The sequence below is a fragment of the Lytechinus pictus genome, chromosome 18, assembly GCF_037042905.1.
Source record: "Lytechinus pictus isolate F3 Inbred chromosome 18, Lp3.0, whole genome shotgun sequence".
Taxonomy (NCBI): domain Eukaryota; kingdom Metazoa; phylum Echinodermata; class Echinoidea; order Temnopleuroida; family Toxopneustidae; genus Lytechinus; species Lytechinus pictus.
Genome location: NC_087262.1, coordinates 8,974,088 through 8,994,549, shown reverse-complemented (window position 1 = coordinate 8,994,549; position 20,462 = coordinate 8,974,088). Strand labels below are relative to the sequence as shown.

General features: G+C 38.0%; 1 protein-coding gene across 2 annotated transcripts in view; it reads right to left on the bottom strand.

Annotated features, from left to right (window-relative positions):
- Positions 1-20,462, bottom strand: part of LOC129281586 (serine/threonine-protein kinase 31-like) — a 52,254-nt gene that overhangs the window by 7,446 nt on the left and 24,346 nt on the right. For both annotated transcript variants that reach the window (XM_064113329.1, XM_064113330.1), the window contains exons 17-27: positions 19,861-20,112; positions 10,617-10,721; positions 9,218-9,298; positions 7,837-7,962; positions 6,576-6,787; positions 5,325-5,481; positions 4,786-4,911; positions 3,159-3,488; positions 968-1,190; positions 578-619; positions 206-274 (exon numbers count right to left, since the gene is read on the bottom strand). In XM_064113329.1, the coding sequence (XP_063969399.1) occupies positions 206-274; positions 578-619; positions 968-1,190; positions 3,159-3,488; positions 4,786-4,911; positions 5,325-5,481; positions 6,576-6,787; positions 7,837-7,962; positions 9,218-9,298; positions 10,617-10,721; positions 19,861-20,112 (1,723 nt within the window). The remainder of the gene's footprint in view (positions 1-205; positions 275-577; positions 620-967; positions 1,191-3,158; positions 3,489-4,785; positions 4,912-5,324; positions 5,482-6,575; positions 6,788-7,836; positions 7,963-9,217; positions 9,299-10,616; positions 10,722-19,860; positions 20,113-20,462) is intronic.

The following is a 20,462-nucleotide window of genomic DNA, read 5'->3' as shown; positions in this document are numbered from 1 at the left end:
CCGGTCATCAAGTCCTGGTTTGCCCACACACAAATTATGTCTTTCTCCACTCCCTGGAGAGCATCCCCCCGTCAAAATTTCTTGACTTTACAAACATATCATCGTAGCGGTCAATAGATCCTGGCTTGCCTGCACGCAATTTACACACTTACGCCACTCCCTGGGGAACATTTGAACCAAACTCAGTTGCTGTAAGAGATCTTACCTTTTGAGTGTCGGGGGCCTTCTACTAGGGTTGGTATGACGACCTCGTCATCTTCCAAAGGAGGGGGCTCTACAAAACAAAAACAAGAAGTAAATCATTTAAATACTTCTTAGTGTTATAGTACATATATCTCTGGACTGTATAGCCCAAAGTTTGGGGTTCAATCCCCGCCTCGACACTCGTACATTTGGTAAGGCATTGATCTACATTTGCCACACTCGACCCAGTTGACATAAATGGGCATCCAGCAGAAATTTAATCATTGATATACTGGCTACTTTAGTTAATTGCAATAATAATGGTACTTGCTAATTACAATAGTTTGTAATTTGAAATTGAAAGAAAGTTTTGTGACACTGGACCTAAACTTACCACTATCACAGTCTGAAGCCTCTCCAGTGTCTTCTGTGTTAACTGTTAAGAAGAAAACATACATTTGAAAAAATGTCCATTTATCAGATACTCGTACCATCTTACAGCGTTTAACAAATCATCACATTCTAGTCAAGCTTTGAAGATATTGCAGAAGAGGCTTATGATTCACAATCTGGTGAGTCCCAAAAAGGCAAGAAAAAGAAAGATAAGAGTGAGACGTATCTTTGGTGACAGAGCTCAGTTTGGGATGCAGCGGTTTCAGCAGCTGCCTGTCCCCTGGTTGTGTACTAACAAGCATTTATGCTCTCTAAGCAGTCCGGTCAAATAACTCCTACCCCCACTACCACCGACCCCAGCTACTACCACAATGTCATCGTCAAGACATACCCTTGTGATCGGTTACCAAGGTGACCTGGCTGAATTCCTGGACCACGGATTCTATTTTCTCTGTTGTCGTCTCTTCTCCTTGGCCGCTGGCGATATCATCCTGGACCTTTGGAGGGGAGTCCTGGAGCATCTGTCCAGGAGATTGCTTCTCAGTCATGGCTTTCTTGAGGGGAGAAACTGGTGGCGTCTTCATCGATCTCTTGGTACCTCCAGGCGATGATGTCTGAAACCATTGCAGAAAGAAAGAGAGAGAGAGTGAAAGAAAGGGAGACAGAAAAAGAGAGGGAGAAGAAAGAAACAATGCATTCATGACCTTTTTAAAAGGAAAGAGTCAAATTCAAAAGCACCAGCTAGACTGTAAATTTACTCCAACAATTCCTCCTCCCTGATCCAGAATGAAACATTACACATACCCCACAGAATAACAAATTTACCAACTTTTCCCTTTATAGTATTCATACGGGCTATTCCATGGTTACTCACGTTACATTTGGAGACACCTTGACTCATACTTGGAGCTGTAACTCCATTATTATTGATAGGAACTAAACATCTCTTTATCACAACATAGTACGCAGTCTGACTATCCTTTGTATAAAAACAACTTGGGAAATTTCATTATGCTCCTGGCAAATCTTTGAAATGTGTCGGTTACTCATGTTACATGATTTGGACATGCATAAAATGAAAAGTGGACATACATTGTAAGTGAAAAGTGTCCTCATGCAAGGCTTTTATGAAAGTTGATTATATCCATTTCAAAGAAGTATATTAGGGAGACAAATTTGTATATAATTAAAAAAAATAAAGAACACATGGTTTTTACAAGGGGTGCAGATAAAGTGGTTACTCACATTACGGTTCAGATGGGCTATATGTACAAAGACACATTGAGCTCATGTCCACCAACCTATGGAATTGCCCATATCACAGTTATGCTACCAAGGAACCAATCACATATTGCCCCACAGAGATCAGGGAGGTGTTTCACAAAGATTTAAGTATGACTTAGATTCGTACTTAAATGCCTAGTTTCATGCGTTATATAAGGCATGACCGCATAAGTCAGACCATGCTAAGAGGACGCGCACTACTGCATATTAATCAATAAGATTGCGCGTTGCATATCATATACGCGCTGCCATAAAAGTGTGACTCTAAGTCATACTTAAATCTTTGTGAAACACCCCCCAGATCGCTACATTATCTGCAATAAAGTTCACAATATTTATTTTGTTTTATCAAAAGGTATAGGGTTCAGGACTGGTCCTACGGCACAGGATTCAATTGAAGGAACCTTCACTGTGTAATTAACCTTTTTGTTAAGGAAAGTCTCCCTTAAAATGCCATTATACTGAATATCTACATATATTATCATTCCTCATTAAGATCAAGTGGCAATCATACTTTATACCAACTTTAAACAACTTTTTTTTATATAGCTTTAACTACTAAACAACTACTTTATCAACTAATAATCAAGGCTGTTATACAGCACATTATTCTATCGAAAGACTTAAGGACTGTAGAAAAAATGTTAATGAAATTACGAATCCACCTTAAAGGACATACGAACCAGCAGCCTCAATGGCCCCACCTCATGTCCTGAACTACTTATATCTGACAAGGTTAATCAACCATAATGCAACATTCACAGAAGTTTAGTCTTGTAATATAGGCCCAATACATGTAGTGATTGTAATTCATTACTCAATACACTCATATCACATGAACTACTATATTTTCTGGTAAATAAACCGCACCTTTTTCACCTCTTTATAAACTTGAAAAGTCGGGTGCGGTTTATTCAAAGAAACATTAAACAGCTGATAATATAAAGCGACCTTTATAAAAAAGATATTAAATCAAAACTGATTTTAGTAAAAACAAATAGTTCTATTAAATATTCTCTATGTTTCTTGGTTGTTCCTGATCTTTCAACATTGCAGAAATTTAATCAGGTCACCGATGACAATTGAATGTTTCTTTGGATAAACTGCTCCCGACTTTTCAAGATGATAAAGAGGGGGAAAAAGATGCGGTATATTTACCGGAAAATAGGGTATAAAAATAGGTTATTTTATCCTCTGTACTAATAGTTATTTCAAAACTAGCCATTTATAGCATGCAGTCAATGAGAGATAGCAGTGTTGATCAGTTCGCTCCCCCTTTGAAAGTAAATCCCTCTTACCTGCTGTGACTGTTCCGTCTGAGGATCAACCGTGGCACTGATGTCTCTCTGGTTGTCTTCACCCTCTGGGATATCACTCAGCGAACTCTCCTCGAGGGTAGAGTTGCCCTCGTTGACCACTATCGTCATCGTCGCCGGCGACTTCTCGGTAAAGTCGGGAGGGCTGGTGAAGAACGAGGACTCCATGACGCGGGTGGCGGAGGGCCGCTTGGAGGGGCTGTAGTTCAGCATGGCGTCCAGAATCTCCGTCAGGGAGGCTGGAAGGTCGCAGCCGTGCAGGTCGGGTGTGCCGTCTGCTTCGACTTTGAAGACTCTGGTCGGGTAGAGCGCCTGAGATCAAATCCACAAAGAAATCAACATCTTTCCATGTTTAAGGTGTTTAAGGTTGTCACCAGGTACGTTTTGTGGTAGAAATCTGATTAACCAATATCTTGTGATGGTGGTTTGAGGATATGAAAACTGGTGACACAACATGTTCTCCAGCGACAATTGCTCCAGGCTTTATTTCTTCTAAGATATAGGGTTGGGGATGGAATTGCAAAAGGATTTATTTTAGGTTTAGGGGTAGGTTTAGGATGGGCCATAGTGTTAACTCTAGGGTTGGAGTTGCCCATTCCATTAGTGTTTAGAATTTACAGAGTAGCAATTGCCGCTGGAGAAAATGTCAAGGAACCATGAAAAGTAGTTGGTTTCCAACGTCTAATGCGGTATGCCTAGCAAAAACTCTTGTTGGAATACTCCCCGGAGTGGAGAAAGGGCAAACATCGTAAGCGGATCTGATGTCAGGGGGAAATAAATATCAGTAAAGTGCGAAGAGATGTCATTCAGATTATTTTAGTAATACATAAAAGCAGATAATTATAATCAAACATTAAAAACATCATTTTATAACCATTTTTTGTAAGAGGAGAAGTGCCGGAAAGGATGGTGAGATATCAAACTGGGTATGAGGTAGAAATTTCAGTTTGTTTTGAGCTTCTGACTACAGTGGTGACCACACTGATCACAGTTTATATTTGAACCAACATGGTATAAACATTATCTTGAGCCTTTTAGGGAATATTCTTTAGGAGTATTAAGACAGTCACTGCTACCAAAAGCTAACACAAACTAACACATCTTTTCTTTACAAACTAAGATGGAAATTGAAAATATGACCTGTATTTAAGTGAGATGTTCGATTATACTGAAATTTATGAAAATATGTCCAATAATTTTTCATAGGATCACTGAACAATCAATACTGTCCTACTTTGACCAAAGGGAGCAACTTGTTCTAAATATAGATGTTCAATGTGTGTTTATATTTTTCTATATCATTTTCTTCTTCCAGACAAAGTAAAGAAAATACTGATCCTCCTTTTTTCCTACCCTTTTTTTCCTTTTCTCTCTTTTCCTTTCTCTCCATTTACTTCCTAACACCTTCATGACTTCCATTTTCATTCGCCTAGTTTCCTCCTTTTTTTTCACTCACCTACCACTACATTCTTCTATCTATCTATCTAGATGGCTCGCCATCATGCTAATAACTGGCGTCTGTGTAAAAACAGGCACATTTTGCTGTTTTGCAGGATATGTCACTCTTTGTGACTTGCTTGCTTTTGTCAGGGTCATGCAGGACACTTACCCAGAGGAGGAGGAGACCACAAGCGAAGATGTCGGCCTGTGATGTTGCTTGAAGGCCGCAGTTGACCTCCGGTGCCGTGAAGCATATCCCGGTTTCGGTGGTGAAGCCCTTCAAAGCTGTCTCGCTCTACCGATGCCATCAAAACAAAAGGAAGAGGGGTTGGGGGGGGGGAAGGAAAATGGGTGGGGAAAAGGAAAAAGGGGAGGGGTGGGAGGTGGAGACAGGGAAGGAGAGATAAAAATGAGAAATACCAATTTCAGTTGCAACCTCAAAAATAATTTCCAACAGAATCCAATAAAATGTCCATTAAAGTATTTATATAAATAAAATACATGTGGACATTTCCATAAACCATTAATACTTCAGATATTATGAAATTGTATATATTTTTGTACACCCCCCCCCCCACCCCAGGTTTATCTACATGTATCGGATCTAGATCTACAATAATATGGTGATTATGATTTTAAAGTCTTTCAAAATTAAATTGTTGTTTGCGACAAATACATGAGTTTCGCTACAGCACTACTTCTACTTACAGTGGTTCTTGTGAAGTCAAACTCGGCAAGGTGTGCAGTGATTTGAGGCTCCTCCTCCTTGCTGTCTACCCTCTGTTCTAAGAGAACATTCCTTGGGTGTATACCTCCATGAACCAGACCTAGTCTGTGAAGCCCCTCGAGGGCCATTAAAATATCCCTATAATAATAAAACAGAAGAAATATTCTTCTCTCGTAAATTGGTGATAAATTCATGCTCACCTTTTGTGGTTTAAACAGCTAGAGTAACATGTTTCATCTTTGTTGATACCATTATTAATTATGTTATGCTTGTCCACCAATATCATTTAAGTCACCATCATCATCATCATCGTTATCATCATCACCACCACCACCATCATCATCACTGCCATGAGCAGCAGCATCATCATAATCACCACCACCACCATCATCATCACATCCACCACCATCACCACCACCATCATCACTGCCATGAGCATCATAATCATCATCATCGTCGTCATCACCAGCATCACCATCATCACCACCACCACCACCATCACTGCCTTGAGCATCATCATCATCATCACCGCCACCACCACCATCATCATCACCATCACCACCACCACCACCAACATCATCACCAACACTGCCATGACCATCATCATCACCACCACCAGAGCTGCCAAGTTGTATTTTGCATTTTCAGTATTCTTATACCCCAAATCAGTATTTTGACAAAATAAATCAGTATTTTTACCGTGTTAGATAAATATTTCGTATTTTTCCCCAAAAAAGAGTATTTCATAATAAAATGCTTGGCGCACTCGCCCATCACGGCGCTCAAGCTGCATGCAAGCTAAAATGCGCACTGCTCTTGCAGATGAAAAAAAAAAAAACATTGAAACTTGTGTATATCTCACCCTGGTTTTTACAAAATGATTGAAAAAAAAAAAGTTACCTGAAATTACATTGATCTAATAACCATATTTGTGTACGTTTTATGAAATAGAGACATATAGAGATGATTTTTCTCAATAAATTACGATTTTGTAAAAAAATAAAATAAATAAATAATAATATATTTTTTTTTTACAAAAAACGTATTTTTTAAAGAAAAAACGTACTGCCATAGTTTGGTTGCAAAAACGTACTAAATACGGCTAAAATGTACTGGTTAGCAGGTCTGCACCACCATCAACATCATCATCAGTTAAATCCTGACAAGCATGAGCTCCAAAAAAATACCAACATTTCTCTACACAATATTTTTACTCTACCAGACTAAGGTACCTGCAGACACTGATGACAGCCGTCTTACTAAGCAGCCCGTCTTCTTTGACGGCAGTCTCGATGTTCCCTAGTCCCATGTATGGTAACTGAAGTGAGAGCTGAGAACCGTCTTTCTCTGGATATACTGCATGGAGTCTCATACAAGACGGGATATCGATCACCGAGTAGGCAATCATCTTATCCAGTGTATGCTTATCGGGTAGATGAATTACCTAGAATACATAATTTTAATAATTTGTACATTTAGGCCTTAAAAAAATGTTATGTTGCCCTCATAAGGCCAATAACAACATGGGTCAGTCATTAAAAAATAAAAAATAAACATCTTCTCTGCTTCCCTTTTCAAATGAAATCGCACAATATGCAGTCAAACATGTCAAAATGAATAATAAAGTACCTTCTAAAGCCGTTGAATACAAATTTGATCAAATTAGTCGCCGCTAATCTGACGATTTCCCTCAAAAACATTGCATTTGTATATTTTGGGTCTGCTAAATAAGCTTTAAAAAAAGACAAGGATGACTCTGTGGAAATGTTTCTTCAGACAAATGTGTTCAAAGGAGACTTCAGGGGCCGTTTCATAAAGCTGTTGGAAGTTAAGAGTGACTTTAAGAACAACTGGTGATCCTTTCTTGTGGTAAATGGTATACACTAAATATGCTCATTGGTGACTATCTAGCGCATAAGAAAAGTTCACCAGTCATTCTTAAAAGTACTCTTAACTTAGGAACAGATTTATGAAACACCAAGCTGAAGATGTTTACTAGCAGGAGTACCTAATAGTGGGCAGGAAGGTAAGCTGAGGAGCAGAACTTGAAAATAATACATACATGAAACATTCTATCAGCATTTTGGTGTCAAATATAGAGAAGGCTATTATCTCCTCTAGCATGATGGATTTACTTGAACAGTCACATAGTAGCTGATAAAAGATCAATTACTTCTGGAAGATTAGGTTAATTTCTTGATGTGCTACTGGCATGTTCAAACTATCCATGGGGGCTTGCCGGGCATGACCTCAAATTTCGGTTACAATTTGTTGTAATATTGATGTGTGAGCCATGATTTTAAATAGTTTATGTTGGCATGCGACTCCCATGTCATACTCTGCAAGTAAAAATGAGTTGATAACTACTTTATAGTGCTTAAAAAATCTTTAGTGTGAAATATTGAGCTCCTGTTTTGGAAATTTCTCTGTGTTTCAACTTTGAGGGTGTCAGATTCATCATGATCGGGAATGCCGGGTAGTCTAAAACATTACCTTGATGATGCTGACAGGTTTTCCGTTGACCTTAGCGAGCTTGACCGTCGTCTTCTTACAGCCGGGCACTGGTGTGAGCTCAAGGTGTGTGAGGTCACGACCATCCTTGACCAGCCCATTGGTATCCTGGATAGAATTGAGGAGACAGAATCAGTCAATTATAACATAGTATACAAATGTATCAGGCTTTGAGAGAACATAATGGGGAGTTATTCATCCAAGGTTGGACTGGCAAGTTCTACATGTATGTGATCAGTATGTTTGTTTATATCTTTTCTTTAAGTTTTAATGATGATTTTTCCTGATCTTGTCCTAGTTGGTCCCTATTCTGGAAAGCTTGTTCAGCTGCCGCAATGGAATCTGGTCAGTGTCTGCGCTGCTACCACTAGAGAATACCAGCTGTTAGCTGTGCCAGAGATGCATTGATAGCATCGTATTACAATGCTCCACTTGATATACTGCATTTTAGTGAAGTAAAAACTGAAGCTTGAAATATCATACAGGTGACAAGAACATTCAGGAAGAGAAAATGTGGTTTACAACGATTTAAAAGAATTAAAATCCTGGATTCTGTCAGGTTTACTTTATCAGGATGAGATTATGAGAAGGAAACATCCACATCTCATTGTCCTTTCATTATGATCAAGTCAACTGGACAAGGATTTTTTTCTTCTTGTGATCTTGTCTCACATCCGGATCAAGTCAACTTAATGACATCATGGATATGTCTTCTCATCCTGAGTTGACTTGGCAAGACCAAATACCATCCTTAAACTTCATCACTTATTTTCTTGCTTTCTCTTTGTAATACAGAATAGCAATAAAACTACATGTCAAGGGATGGAAAATGTGGATTACTTTCTTTTGTCGTCAATGTCAACTAATCATGCAATTTGGATGTTATTCAACCATTACTGGAAGAGCTTTGGTGTAGTGGTTCTGACTTTCGCCTTGTAAACAGAGGGTCGTGTGTTCAAATCCCACCGCGGTCTAGCGTCCTTTGGCAAGGCGTTAATCCACACTTTGCCACTCTCGACCCAGGTGCTAAATGGGTACCCAGTAGGATGCGAAAGATATTGTATGTTTGAATTTGCCAGCGCCATAATGAGGCTGCGATGAATGCAAGGAATGCTCCCCAGGTAGTGGAAATTGTGCACTTTTCATGCGGGATTAAAATGAATCCAATGACAAGGGTAATAATATGCTGTAAAGCGCTTTGAGCCATTCTGGGAAAAGCGCTATATAAAAATTGGCTGTTATTATTATTACTTACTACTTTCTGAAATTCATGAGCTTTATACAGGTATCTAGTTCCAGTAAGAAACAGGTTCATTAACTATATTTTCAATATGAAGATGATAAATCAGGTTTTGAAACTTACCAAGAATTTGGTGATGCCAAGAGCAGGGTAGAGATATGGTAACTCAGGGAAATGATTTGCAGTCAGCTCAGATAATTCCCTCTGGAAAAAATAATAACGAATGTCATGAACAATAACATGCAGAATTAATAGAGCATTTGAAGGGGAAGTTCACCCTGACAAGAAGTTTATTGTAAAAATAGCAGAAAAATAATTTAAAAATTATTGCTGAAGGTTTGAGAAAAATCCATCAAAGAATGAAAAAGTTATTCGAATTTCATTTGATTTGTGACATCATATGCAGATTTCCAAAATATTGAATGGTGAAATACCAATGAAATGTCATTTTCTCAGAAAATTGAAAATTGTTTATACTGTACCTTCACTATATCAATAGACAAATCATATCACACCTGTTTCTAAAAAGAAAACAAAAATAAGTCACCAGGAACCATTAAAAAATTGAAATATAAGCATTTTATATCAAATAACATATGGGGAAGCTGCTCGTTTATGACGTTACAAATCCAAAACTTAAAATTCTCATAACTTCCTAAATCTTCAATGGATTTTCCTCAAACCTTCCCCAGTATTTTTTATTATCTATTCTGCTATTTTTACAACAAACTTTTCTTCAGGGTGAACTTCCCCTTTAACACAATGATTCCAAGCGCTGCTTATTTTAGCTACGGCTTTAGCCAAACTACCCTGATCGGATGCTCAAGTGGTCAAGGAATTCCTTCCTACCAGGTATCCATCTGGGTGGAGTGTGGCAAATGTAGATAAATACCTTGCCAAAGGATGCAAGTGCTGCGGTAGGATTTGAAACCCAGACCTTGTTGAAAGTCCGGAGATTCATCCACCAAGCCGTAACACATCAATGAAGTATTCCATGATCAAGAAGGTTCAAGGTTCATTCATATCAACATTTCACATATTCAACATAATCAACAACTCAATACAAACAATAATATTATACAATACAAATTATCATAGATAAGCATAAATAAATATTGTAAAATATGAAATGTATACCTAATATAACAAAAGAAACAAAAGTACTATAATGTACATGTATTCTTGTAATTGGTTCTAAAATAATGACAAAGAAAGAAAGAAAATGAGAGATGTGGATATGAGCCAAAAGTAAAAGCAGAGGTGATCGTTCAACATTCAACATAAATTACAGTTCAATATTGAGGAGTGTTTCGTAAAGCTGTTGGCACAATTGATGATGAATATGATAAAGATGAAGACGATGAAAATGCTTCTTATAATATGATGATGATGCTGATGTTGCGGATTATGATAATGACAAAGATGATAGTGCTGGTGATGATGCTGGTAATGGTCATGGAAGATGATGATGATAACAATGCTGCTGCTAATGATAACAATGACATCATCATCAAACTCTTACCAGTAATGAATCTTCTTTCTGATACAATGTCCAAAGCTTCTCCTGAATAGTGTTGATCTCAACCTTGAGTTCTTCCATTTGACTAGCCTCATACTGCTCCGTATCCTGTCAAGAAAACACAGAAAAATGAAGAGTACAACCTTAGTGTATGCAAATCTCCCTGCACATGTACATTGTCTACAAGAATTATTTGTACACTACATACAACAATGCAAAAATGAGAAGATGAATTATGGCACCAAAAAATTCTTAACTTGGCCATCATAAAGTATAATTATATAATATTGACTGGCCTTGAGGGGAACATCAAATATGTCGCCCGCAACAGAATCATATTGGCCCAAGTCTTTAGACGAGGCCCAAATCTTTAGACGAGGGCAATATGGTTCTTTTAACGGCGACATATTTGATGTTTCCCGAAAGAGCCAGTCAATATTATTATTATTACCTAAAGCGTACAATGTGTAATTCAAGCTACTATTCGGAACAATTTATATGCCTGTTTGCTTATCACTACTTCTGATTTCAGGTTATTCACGACCTTAGCAAAGTAACCTTTAATAAGCAATTGTGACGTAATTGTTACCTTGCAGTCGCGCATCATGCATGGCGCTCACATACACTCAACGCGTATAAATCTTGCGCTTGGGTTACGTTTGTGTATGCACTGGCCACACCGCGCATTGTCTACAATGCGTTGTACATGTACTTTGTTTCATAAACTGGTTCCAGCCAGATTTCTGAAATACTGAAATTAGCAATCAAAATCGGCTCCTACTGCGCAAGCGCATTAGCAGAAATATGGCCAATATTACCCTGTATTTTGTACATGATTCCTATGGGCAAAGACCGGGGAGGGCAACATGGCAAATGTTTACCTCCTTGGTCTCGGATTGAAAGTAGCCAGAGAAATATGATTTTTATTTATCTGCTAAAATGCCTTGGATAGGTAATAACAAATTATATACATGTATCATATGAAAGAGGGAAGTATAGCAATTGGTTTGCACTAAGATGAAAATTGTCATTAATCGTGCATGAATGATTATGAATTATGAAATGCAATAATCAAGGCTCCACATTAACTTTTTTTGGTGGTGGCGGGCCACCAAAACCATCAAATAATTTTTTTTGGTGGCCCGATATTAAAGTTTGGTGGCCCGAAAAATATAAAGAAAAACATTAAAAATGAATAAAACAAACTTCTGAAATATTAATTCTGCAGCCACTACCACTAAGTTCCTTTCACTTTATACATCTTAGTGTAGTAGGTTTCACGGTACACCATGTATCTTTCTTGGGCATATGTTGGTCCTGAAAAGGACCACCCAATCTCGACGTTTCGACAAGTGTGTTCTTGTCGTCCTCCTGAGGAGGAAGAAGCCATTACATATATTTTCAACAGCTGTGGCAACAGTCTATTCTGACTGGAATATAATTAAAAGCCAAGCATATAATTTTCACTTACCTTTTGGGAATGGCACATTTCTATTTTTATATCCTTTAGTTTGTATTATTTTATTTTCAGTAGAAACATATTTTTTAATCAGGCATATTCAATGGGAAGGGGTATAAATGGTTTAACCACTGTCAAAAAAAAATGAAAGAAAAAAAAAGAAAACGGAAAAAACTATATTGGAAAAAAAGTGTGAGAAAAGTCCTTCCCTATATTTGCCAAAATGTTGGGAAAAAAAATCACATTTCATATCAATGAAATGCCTTCCCAAAGTATTTACTTTCTCAAGAGTGGTTTAAGAAGTCATTTATAAACAAGAAAGAAAGAAACTGTCTATTTGTTTAAGGCTAGAAAATACACAGCTTCGAAAGAAACCAAGTATCAACATACATACAAATGCACACGTGGGACTGTGATGTACTTGCCTATGTGTTTTTATGTGTATTAATTCATGTGGAAATCGGTCTTTTTGAGTCAAAAGAGAGGTCATAATTCCTCTTCTTAATACTTGCAAATAATCAGGGTACACCAGATTTTCGTAATATAGACTGTATAATTTCATTTCATTGGTGTAAAAGGTGACTTTGACTTAGATTTTCAAAGTTCTGTGGAAGATTTCTCAGCAGCAACATTTTTTATTGCAGCTCCCTGAGTCTGAATAGGCTGAGCTAGATCTAGAGCACAGCTGTATGCAGTGGCTTCATGCAAAGCTCACGCCAGCCGGCCGGCGCGGCTGGCTGGATAATAGCTACTGTATGCTATAGCTGTAGGCCTAATATGCAAACTGTGTGTGTGTGTATTTGTGTGTAGATCAACAAAAAAGGCGCATGATGAACTGGCTTGCAATTTGAGCTGTAGAAAGTTGATAAATGCGTGCAAAATTGGGAGAAAAATTGCGCTACTTTGAAAATTATTGGTTGCCCGATTCGGGCCACCAAAACTTAACATTTTATCAATAATGGTTGCCCGAGGTGAATTTTTGGGCCACCGCTAATGTCGAGCCTTGCAATAATGCATATTTTCAGATGTTGCTGTGATCATTGAAGCATACATGTAGCACACAATGCTTTAGTGATCATGACTTTATATTTTTCAGAGAGATGAGATGATGTGCATTCATTTGATACACAATTCTTAATATTTCAGTCGGTATTACGGATTTCATAAAAGATTTTAAATGAATTGGCGACCGACTGCTGTTGCCTCGTTGTCTTTTGTACAGGGGTATAATTAGATTCATTTTTCCTATTTCATTTCCTGTCAAAATTAATACAAAAAATGAAAAAGTATGGCCTCTGTTTTGCACATACTTCTAAATAGTAATCAGTCATGCTTGAATGATTTTTAATCATTATATGCGACAATGCATATTTTCAGACCTCATTGTGATTATTGAAGCGTAGCGCGTAACGTGTCACTGATCATGACTAATTTCATATTTTTCTGTGAGATACAGTATGCTTTCAGTTGATATCAGGGATGCCAGTGGCAAATGGTCCCAGGGCCTGAACTTTTTTGGAGGGTAAATTATTGTGCGCGAAGCGCACATGACGAGCGCGAAGTCCCATTCGGCCGGGGTCCAGCTCTAGCTGTTCTAAATGGTCTCTGATGCAATCTGAGCCTATTTTAGGGATCATTTTCCCAAAAATTTAGCTCAAGTTTTGGGCATTTTTTTATGTTGCAGAGCCTCAACTTACAATTAATTCATGAAAAATATTTATGTCTTGATGAAGTCTACAAGAACATAATTAAACAATATATCGTGCTTTACCAGCGACATAGATTTTGCGAAAATAATCCGAGAGAAACGTTCCACTATTGTCTTTGTTCTCCAACCACTTCCACTGGAATTTGTTCTTGATTCCACTGTCTTTTTGCTTTATAAAGGGGAATCCAGCCTTGGCCATAAAATGTTTTGTTGGGAAGGAGAAAAATAAATTAAACAGAATGGTGAAAGTTTGAAAGAAATCGGACAAGCAATAAGAAAGTTATAGCTGCTTTAAAATTGAGATCACTAATAGTATGTACATTTCAAATTGGCAAATGGGTAAGTAAATTATGACAAGGGGCAAGGACAACTTTCCCATAGGCCATGTACTTTATTATCAGGGATTTGTGGTTTTCTCCTAAGTGCCCATTTCCCTGGGGCAGTAATCTAAATATAACCCAGGTAGTATATTGTTTCATGTCCTCATGAAAGAAAAATATAATTGAAGTAAAACTTTTGGGAAAAATGATATTTTAGCCATAATATGTATTGGAGTACATGGAAGAGTAGTCCTTGCCTTACATCACTATGACATCCCATATGCGGCCAATTTGAAGTCTCCATGAGTATAGTGATTACCAATATTTACAACTTTTAAAAATTCATAACTTTCTTGGTGTTTGTCCAATATTGTTCAAACTTTCACCTATCAACTTGTCTGATTTTTCTTTTTCTTATAAAAACAAGTTTTTATTTGGGTTGGATTCCCCTTTAATGTTGGTTCCTCTTTCAACATCCATATTTGTTGAAAAATTGTGATTAAATCCACAATCGAAACGGAGAATCGGCTCAGAATAACAACGTGAATTGAACGGGAGCGCGAAAACACCGTGTACGGCCGGTGTAGGCATACTCATTGCGCAGCGAACGCATAGCAATGCAGCACATGCCACTTATCGCATTGGTATTACACTAGACTCAAATACAGTCGTTTTCTCAAAATTCAAAGTTACGTTCACAATCCATACACGTTATAATGTACGGCGATCAGTCAACACCAATCACATACATACAGTGCAGTCTAGCGTAATGCGACCATATACACACACACGCACAAAAAAACCTTGATTAAAACTAGCGTTTAACTGACCGGCTCGTACGAGTCTAATTCCATTATATCACAGGATTTTTTCTTGCACAATACATGTAGCTTAGGTACATATAACGGCCGTATGGAGCATAGACTTCTAATTGAACGGCCGGATCTGGCCGTAGACAGTTCTGTCCGGCCTGAGAAAACTCGACCAGCCGGAACTTAAGGTCGGAAAAATGAAAAAGCCGGAATTCCGGCTATAGCAGGAACTCTGGCATCCCTGTGATATACATTTCTTAATATTTCAGTCGGTATTACAGATTTTATAGAAGATTTCAAACGAATTGACGTCTGACTGCTGTAGCCTCATTGACTTTTATACAGGGGTATAAATAGATTTAATCTTTAATATTTAATTTCCTGTCAAAACAGATGAAATGGAACAGAATTTTATATGAAATGAAAGCATGTCATCTTATCTCTCAGAAAAAATAAGAAATAAGTCATGATTATTGAAGCATTGCAAATTTGCTTCAATGATCACAAAAAGGTATGAAAATATGCATTATCACACCTAATGATCATAATTTGCAACTAGGTGGAAAACAGAGACTATACTTTTCTCTTTCATATGATATATAATTCATTAGATTTTATGAAAGCCAGGTCACAAATTTTTTACTTTTATCATAGTCCATCAGAGCTGCCAACCTTGTGCAAGCAAAAAAAGGAATCATTATGGCCAAAAAAAGGAATTTCCAACAAAACAAGTGGAATGCCTCTGGCCGTCTCACCTGCATCACGCGATTCAATATAGCAGCAGTGCTGATTTTGAAAACTACTATAACTCGCACAAGATGTTCAGTGATACTTGGTTACTCTTATTTCCACGTTTTATGAACTAGACCAATACACTTATAGAGATATGATGGCAATTCAACAAATACCCCCAACGTGGCCAAAGTTCTTTGACCTTACATGACCTTTGACCTTGATCATGTGACCTGAAACTCGCACAGGATGTTCAGTGATACTTGATTACTATTATGTCCAAGTTTTATGAACTAGACCAACACACTTTCAAATTTATGGCTGTAATTCAACAAATACCCCAATTTGGCCAAAGTTCATTGACCCTAAATGACCTTTGACCTTGATCATGTGACCTGAAACTTGCACAGGATGTTCAGTAATACTTGATTACTATTATGTCCAAGTTTCATGAATCAGATCCATAAACTTTCAAAGTTATGATGGTAATTCAACAGATACCCCCAATTCGGCCAAAGTTCATTGACCCTAAATGACCTTTGACCTTGGTCATGTGATGTGAAACTCATGCAGGATGTTCAGTGATACTTGATTAACCTTATGTATAAGTTTCATGAACTAGGTCCATATATTTTCTAAGTTATGATGACATTTCAAAAACTTAACCTTAGGTTAAGATTTTGATGTTGATTCCCCCAACATGGTCTAAGTTCATTGACCCTAAATGACCTTTGACCTTGGTCATGTGACATGAAACTCAGGCAGGATGTTCAGTAATACTTGATTAACCTTATGGCCAAGTTTCATGAACTAGGTCCATATACTTTCTAAGTTATGCTGTCATTTCAAAAACTTAACCTCAGGTTAAGATTTGGTGTTGACGCCGCCGTCGCCGCCGCCGCCGCCGTCGCCGTCGCCGTCGGAAAAGCGGCGCCTATAGTCTCACTCTGCTATGCAGGTGAGACAAAAAGGAATGTGTTAAAACGAACCTTAAAACCACACGCGACAAACATCCAATGCAAAAAGTATGTATGCAGTGAACAATTAAAAAAAAGTTAATCTCTAGGCCTAGTCTGGGCTAAGTAACGGAGTGTTACAAATTGGACCCTTAGTCTTGGGCCGTTTGATATAATCTACCAACTTTAATTAAGTCAGTAGCAGGGCTTGAATTAAGAATTGAGAGGGGCAAGGCCATTTTTAAATGGGCACTTTCAGCTTGGGGCAACCGGCAAAGTGGCCTTGAATGCCCCAAAATTTAAAGGGGTATCAAGGCCATTCTAAAGGGCATGAAGGCCACTTTTATTCTAGTCAAATGGGCACCTAGGCAAATTTTTCTAAAAATGACAAGTAGCTAGGCCTTTCATTTTGTAGTGCAACCTACTCCGGCACTTATCAAAGTGAAGATCTGTCGAGAAAAAATTCTTTCAGGGGCACCAAAATCAGTTCTGGTGAACATTTTTAGGGCTCCATTTTTCTGGGGCTTCCTTTCCACATCTAAAATAATTCATTGTTTTATGTTGAGTTTCCTGACAAAACTACCAAATTGTAGACTAAGAGAAAAAAAAAAAGTTGACATCAATTCAGACTTCTCTTCCCAAGTAACATTGTTTTTGCCAAACAGTACCCTTTAAAATTAAAGTGTCATAAAATGGAAGTGTACATGGTAACATTCCACAAATATAGAAAAATTATTCATAAATCAATCTAATCTAAAATTCAAATAGATCTATAGATAAGATTAAGAAGTTGAAATCATTCCACAAAAGTCCCATCGTAAATCACTTCACGATGTGCACAGCTCAGCCTCAATCACACTGCACGCACACTCAATCATCCCCAGCAGTGACAGCACTATAGAGCAGACATCTAGGCCGCCAGAACCGGGGAAGAAATCTTCCCATTCCTGCTAAACTGAATGCTAAAGTGCCGACTTTTTTAATGAATTCCAAAGGCAGAAGGACATCTCTCTAGTATAAATCATGTGAAACTATCAATAAATGTTGAATATTACCCAGAATTATTACTTCAGGGGACAATGAAGAGCTTTCCAGGTCTTTTCAAAGCCGAATTCATCGTATTTGTTTGATACGAGTTGATGAAAATTAACCAGACAGTACCGTTATCCGAAGGGAATTGATATTAATCAATTCAAGAAAATAGCCTCAAAATTTCATTTCTTTATCACTACAATTAATTTTAAAGTATATGAAAAATATCTTTTGATGATTCAATCTTTAATATATATGATGAGTATTTTTGTAAAATTTTGCAAATGGAATAATAATTTCCCTCAAACCTTCAAATCCCCTCCATTACAAATGGACTCTTCTCTTACTACATTTGGGGAATTACCCTACCCAATTCATCGTACTCCTCGCTCTGCGCTGCAAGAACAAACGTTGGCTCCACTCACCTGAAGAGTGTTGGCCCGTGCGTAAAGACAACATATTAGCAGTAACGTTAGATCTAACATTCGGCGGAAATCTGATTTTCGGATCGTTTTTTTGTACATAAAACATCACTTTATAGGAAAGAAATTACATGCAAATTTAAGATAAAATATATAAAATTCAGAAATATCGTACCTTAGACCGCAGTTACTGTTATTTCCTTTCAAATGATGATCAAAACATAATCATCCTCGATCATTTCGTTTGTCATCGTAAGTTGCCATCTTGGATGACGTCATCATCCTTACAGACGTATTTACCAGTCGCTATACATCGCGATTCGTACCATGCATGCCGCTGGCATATTCAACTAACGTATATGTACGTGCACGCTATCAAATTATTAAAGTGCGTTGGAAAACCGGCCGGCAGGCGACTACGCACGCGCAAGTACCAGGCTCATCTCGGGCTCAACACGCACTCCACATACATACATTATGTACACACATAATTATCAAAATTGTCAAAAAACGTAATTTGAAAAGAAAAACCATAATGCCGTAATTTGAATGAAAAAACGTAATGATTACAGCAAAAACGTAATGGTTGGCAGCTCTGGTCCATCCATTCATTTACAGTGTTCTTAATGTACAGTGTACAAATAATTCTTGTAGATACCGTAATGGGAAAATGGGAAATGATTTTGTTCAAAAACAAAGAAAAAAAAAGAAGGAAAATCATAAAATAAGAAGTCCGAAAGCTAAAAAACAAAAAATTATACTAGTTTCTACAAATTCATAATGGCCTAGACGTCTATTTCCAAACTCCCATTTCTTACTTCAGTTCGTGAACTGCTCAAGCTAGGATATCTTGAGAGAATTATGAATTTCCATATGAACTAGCTCAGTGGAGGCACGATAGCTCAGTCGGTAGAACAGGGGTTTCGGATTCCGGTGACCCGAGTTCTATTCCCACTTGGTACGCTAGTGCCCCTTGGTAAGGCATTAATCTTCATTACCAGGTCCCTCGGAGAGGACCTTAAGCTGTCAGTCCTCTGGTTGCTTGCTTACAGTCATTCATGCTTTCTTAGCAAGCAGGTAAAAAAAATCACTATTTACCAAAATAGAAACATGCAACATAAAGGTGGTTGGATGCAGATACTTCATGGAATTGCCGACATATGAAGAGCTCACTTGCAAAAGGGGTTAGGTCCATTTTTCATAGATTTTATTGTTTTCTGTCTCTAAACCTCTAAATTTTAGTCACTCTGATACCAAAGAAAATTTGAAATTCAAATGAAAACGTGAATGAAAGTGGCAGAGAAAAATCCCTTTTTTAATCAAAAGAGATTGGATTCATTTCAGTTTGCTTGCAAAAGGGGCTAAGTCCACAATAATTTTTTTTTAATATATAGAAAAAAATTGAAGACAGGTCAAATTCTTTTATACCCAATTTTATGTTCACATGATAGGATAGTACATCATGACAATTTAGTTTCTCATAAGAATATTGCAATAAGTGAGAATAAAAAACATGTTTTTTCTTGGAATGGTCCAAAGTGGACCTAACCCCTTTTGCAACTAAACTCTTCATATGCTGTTCAACCATAGATTCAGCTGAGAGGAGTGGATAAGAGAGGGGTGTGGAGAATATAAAACCTTACCTATTCCAAGTCTCTCTTATCGAGTTTATGTCTTAGTCTCGACCCAAGTGCTTTGACCTCTTTCATTAGGCTTTAGAGATAGGAAACTTCAGGTTGTTCAAACATGGATTCAGCTGAGGGGGGAGGGGCAGGGCAAAAGGGGGATGAGAATACAAAGTCTTACCTCTTCCAAGTCTCTCTTATCAGCAAGTTTATGTCTTAGTCTCGACCGGAGGGCTTTGACCTCCTTCATGAGGCTCTGCAGACCGGATACGTCGGGTTTGTTGTTCAACCACGGATTCAGCTGACCGGACATCGACGCAAAGTTCTCACACACCTGGGCCAGACTGGCCAGCGTCTGTTTCTCCTTGACGAGTGCCTTCACCAAGGCGTGCACCGTGGAGGAGATCACCTCAACTTCTCTCACATCTTGCTCCTGTCAAAAATGAATTAAAAAAATAATCACAATAATGAGGATACAAAGTGCCGCTATTATTACCCAGGCTTTAGCTCCAGCTACCGTCACCTGCACTCAGTGCATTCAAGGAATTAATCCTGCCGGATACCCATTCACCTCACATGGGTCGCGTACAACAGTGTGGGTAAATTCCTTGCTGAAGGAGAACACGCCATGGCTACGATTCAAGCCCACGACCCGGTTTGAAAGGCGAGAGTCAGAACCACTAAACCACGATGCACCCACAAAATGAATTTCTCAAGTTATGGGGAGCTTTTCATGAAAACTTTTGCAAGTGATTTTCGCTGGCAATTATTAGAAATTCTTTC